Raw genomic sequence first — 4,818 nt, 5'->3', positions numbered from 1 at the left:
ATTTTTGGTAGAGACAAGGTTTCTCCATGCTGGCCAAGTTTGTCTCAAACTCCTGACCTCAAGTGATCCACCTGCCTTGGCCTCCCAAAGTGTTGGGATTACAGGTGTGAGCCACCATGCCTGGCACTCAAATGTGTTCCATTTTTTGAGGGGGGAGATTTTTCTGCCTTGTATTATTTTTTATTAAGTTCTAGGGTACATGTGAACAACGTGCAGGTTTGGTACATAGGTATACATGTGCCATGTTGGTTTGCTGCACCCATCAACTTGTCATTTACATTAGGTATTTCTCCTAATGCTGTCCTTCCCTTAGCCCCCCTACCCACTGACAGGCCCCAGTGTGTGATGTTCCCCGCCCTGTGTCCATGTGTTCTCGTTATTCAACTCCCACCTATGAGTGAGAACATGCAGTATTTTATTTTCTGTCCTTGTGATAGTTTGCTCAGAATGATGGTTTCAGCTTCATCCATGTCCCTGCAAAGGACATGAACTTATCCTTTTTTATGGCTGCATATAGTATTCCATGGTGTATATGTGCCACATTTTCTTAATCCAGTCTAACATTTGGTGACAGCTTGATTGCTTTCTAGAAGGTGCTAGTCCTATATGGTTAATGGTGTGCATTCAGCCCCTACATCTTGTACATGCAAGATAAGCAGCTGTGGAGCGCCTTCCCAGTCTTCTGACAGGCCCTGATGACATTGAACCTTGTCAACTCTTACAGGTTCATGGGGACTGAAGCCTATGCAGAAACTATTGACAGAACCGTGATGTACTATGGATTGCCATTTATCCAAGAAGCCGACTTTCCCTTCAACAATTACCTCACCATGCTAGACACTGTTTCTGGGAACAGTGTGTATGAGGTTATCACCTCCTGGATGGAAAACATGCCAGAAGGAAAATGGCCTAATTGGATGGTAAGTCCTCATGCCAGCACAGTACATAATGTGCTGCTGTTGCCTTTGCTGTCTAGTTACCTCTAAAATACAATGGACCTTTGTCTCTAAGTGACCATCACCTCTGCCTTATTTCATGATTGTTCAGTGGCCAGGCCTGTCCCAACCTTTGCCAGGTTCTTTTTGTTAAGGGAGAGACACTGCCCACTGAATGGAATGGATATTGAATGAGTGCTTGTCTATGCTCAGAACACTGCTAGGCTTTTTGAGGATGGATATCAAACAATAATTTCTCCCCACATATCCCAGAGTTTATGATGTCAATGGGAAGAAAGAGGATTTCAAGTGTGGAAAGAGGTACACCACAATTCAGGGCAACATAAAACTGTGACAAAACACCAATTTGTGGAGTAGAATGCACTGCAAAAAGCATTTAAACTACAGAGATTCTCAGAGAAAGAATTTCTCCACCTTCTGCACTACACTCTTCAGAACAATTTTTTTTTTTTTTGAGACAGGGTCTCATTCTGCACCCAGGCTGGAGTGCAATGGTGCAATCATGGCTCACTGCAGCCTCAACCTCTGAGGCTCAAGCAATCCTCCCACTTCACCCTCCTGAGTAGCTGGGACCACAGGCGCGTGCCACCACGCCTGGCTAATTATTTTTGTTTTTGTATTTTTAGTAGAGGTGGGGTTTTACCATGTTGGCCAGGCTCGTCTTAAACTCCTGACCTCAGGTGATCTGCCCACCTTAGTCTCCCAAAGTGCTAGGAATACAGGCATGAGCCACCATGCCCGGCACTAACATTTTTCAAGACTGGCAATATATTACTTCAGTAAAGAACAAAAGATACAGTGATACATACCTGTGGTAACAAACCAGTATTCTCACTTCCACACCTGTGAGGGTTGCTTTTCCTGATCTGATCTTTCTGTCTTTGGGTTTGAGTTAGAGATCAACATTAGGCCCCTCTGTAAGATGTTTGTAATATTATCGATGTAAGCCCTGCTGCTTCAAAGTCCCACAGTAACAGTGGTTGAAACAAAATGGAAGTTTCTTTCTCTCATATAAAAGACAACCCTCCTTTCTTTCTTTCTTTCTTTTTTTTTTTTTTGAGATGGAGTCTCCCTATGTTGCCTAGGCTGGAGTGCAGTGGTGCGATCTTGACTCCCCGCAAGCTCCGCCTCCCAGGTTCAAGCAATTCTCCTGCCTCAGCCTCTTGAGTAGCTGGGATTACAGGTGCACACCACCATGCGCAGCTAATTTTTTTATTTTTAGTAGAGACGGGTTTCACCATGTTGCTCAGGCTGGTCTTGAACTCCTGACCTTGTGATCCACCCGTCTCGGCCTCCCCAAGTGCTGGGATTACAGGCATGAGCCACCACTCCTGGCCCTTCCTTTCTTTAATATATTATAAATGTAAATTCTAAAACACCTTTTTAGTCTCGATAATATTCCATCTCTCTGTATCTCTACCACCTTAGGCTGCTTCTGTGGTCTCATCCTTTAGGTCTCAGGTAAGTGTCAACACAGGAAGCCTTCTGGAGCCCCCAAATGAGGTGTCAGGTCTACCCACTGTACACTGTAGCACCCCTTCATTCCCTTTCCTTAAAGTCCACACACTTCCATGATGTCTGCTTTCCCCACTAGACTGTGCACTGGGTAAAGGCAGAGGCAGGTTCCCAGCATCCTAGCATGGTGCCCACCTCACACTGAGGTGCTCAGGCTCAGGGTTTGTTTGTTGCTGGTGTTGTTATTATGCAGTTCAGCGATTTACCAAAGCTGTGCCTTCTCTTATATACAGAGAGAGTTGCTCTCGTATAGCAAGTTGACTTACACTAGTCAATATCTTCTGTGGTACCCCCACAATATTTGTAGGTTTGATCTGAGCCCTGAAAAGTGGTATGATTTTGATACTTTATGCACAGATCCTGCCAGCTATCTTACACAGCCTGATGAAAACCTGAAAGGATAAAGGAGAAAATGCAGCCTAGGCAGAAAAACACTGGCAGAATCTGTGAATCATGATTAAGCTTATTTCAATCTTTTCTGATGCTTTAATTGGCAGGAATGTGTGTTTCCATTGCCAGAGCCTTTCTCCGTCCGGTGAGGGGGAAAGAGGCTCACATTTAGCCATGGTAAAAGCTTTAATTTGTTAAATGTAAGTATTAAAACTATATTACAATTTTAAAATAACAACTTTGTTGAGATACAATTCACATACCATAAAATTTATCTTTTTTTTTTTTTTGAGATGGAGTTTTGCTCTTGTTGCCCAGGCTGGAGTGCAGTGGCGCGATCCTGGCTCACTGCAACCTCTGCCTCCTGGGTTCAAGTAATTCTCCTGCCTCAGCCTCCAGAGTAGCCGGGATTACAGGTGCATGCCACCACGCCCAGCTATTTTTTTTGTATTTTTAGTAGAGACATGGGGTTTCATCATGTTGACCAGGCTGGTCTCGAACTCCTGACCTCAGGTGATCCACCCATCTCAGCCTCCCAAAGTGCTGGGATTGCAGGTGTGAGCCACTGAGTCCAGCCAAAATTTACCGTTTTTAAAGTATATAATTAAGTGGATTTTTGGTATATTCACAGAATTATGCAACTATCACCAACATCTCATTCCAGAGCATTTTCATCACCCCCAAAAGAAACCACATATCCCATTAGTAATCACTCCGCATGGCCCCTCCCTCTCTGTCCTCAGTCTCTGGCAACCCACTCACCTACCTTCTGTGTCTATGGATTTGCCTACTCAGGGCATTTCATATAAATGAAGTTATACAATATGGGTCTTTTGTGTCTAGCTTCTTTTACTTAATGTGGTGTTTTCAAGGTTTATCCATGTTGCAGTACGTATCAGTACATCATTCCTTTTTATGGCTGAATAATAACTTCCATAAAGCACATTTTGTTTATCCATTCATGAATTGACATACGTGTGTCTTCACTTTTGGACTATTATGGTGATGCTATGGACATTTGTGTACAAGTTTTTATAAAAGCATGTTTTCAGTTCTCTCTGGTATATATTGGGGAGTGGAACTGCTCCACTGGGCATATGGTAAGTCTACATTTAACTATTTGAGGAACTGCCAAACTGTTTTCCAAAGTAGTTACACCATTTTACATTCCCACCAGCAATGTTACAAGGGTTCCAATTTTTCTACATCTCATCAAGCCTTGTGATGATGGCCTTCCTGCTGAGTGTCAAGTTGTTATCTCATTGTAATTTTTTTTTTTGCATTTCCCTGATGGCTAATTTTCTTGAGGGTATTTTCATGTGCTTATTGGACATTTGTATGTCCTATTTGGAGAAATGTCTATCCAAATTATTTGCCTATAATTACATTTGGTTATCTTTTTACTGTTTAGTTGTAAGAATTCCTGATATACACTGGATAGGTGATTTGCAAGTATTTTCTCCCATTCTGTGGGCTTTCATGTCACTTTCTTGATAGCATCCCTCAAAAAGCATATAAGTTTTTAATTTTTATGAAGTCCAATTGTTTTGTTGTTGTTGTTACTTGTACTTTTAGTGTTATATTAGAAACCACTGCCTGGTCCATTTATCTCAGCACCACATGCTAAAAAGACTATTCTTTCCTTCATTGGATTATCATGGAATCTTTGTTGAAAACTCAACTGATTGTAGGCTGGGCATGGTGGCTCACACCTGAAATTCCAGCACTTTGGGAGGTTGAGGTGGGAGTTGAGCCCAGGAGTTCAAGGTTGCAGTGAGCCATGATCATCAACTACTGAACTCCAACCTGGGTGACAGAGTGAGAACCCATCTCTAAATATAAAATAAGGCTGGGCGTGGTGGCTGACGCCTGTAATCCCAGCACTTTGGGAGGCTGAGGCGGGCGGATCATGAGGTCAGGAGATCGAGAACATCTTGGCTAACACAGTGAAACCCCA

The 4,818-nt window shown here is 42.9% G+C and overlaps 1 protein-coding gene across 1 annotated transcript in view; it reads left to right on the top strand.

Annotated features, from left to right (window-relative positions):
• The window catches only part of SLC3A1 (solute carrier family 3 (amino acid transporter heavy chain), member 1), a 44,123-nt gene that overhangs the window by 26,300 nt on the left and 13,005 nt on the right, over window positions 1-4,818 (top strand). The window contains exon 7 of the mRNA XM_011936025.1: window positions 725-920. Coding sequence (XP_011791415.1) covers window positions 725-920 — 196 coding nt within the window. The remainder of the gene's footprint in view (window positions 1-724; window positions 921-4,818) is intronic.

Source organism: Colobus angolensis, unplaced genomic scaffold (genome assembly GCF_000951035.1).
Source record: "Colobus angolensis palliatus isolate OR3802 unplaced genomic scaffold, Cang.pa_1.0 Scaffold15, whole genome shotgun sequence".
Classification (NCBI taxonomy): Eukaryota; Metazoa; Chordata; class Mammalia; order Primates; family Cercopithecidae; genus Colobus; species Colobus angolensis.
Note: the sequence above shows the minus strand (reverse complement) of the source record. Positions and strands in the feature narration are given on the sequence as shown.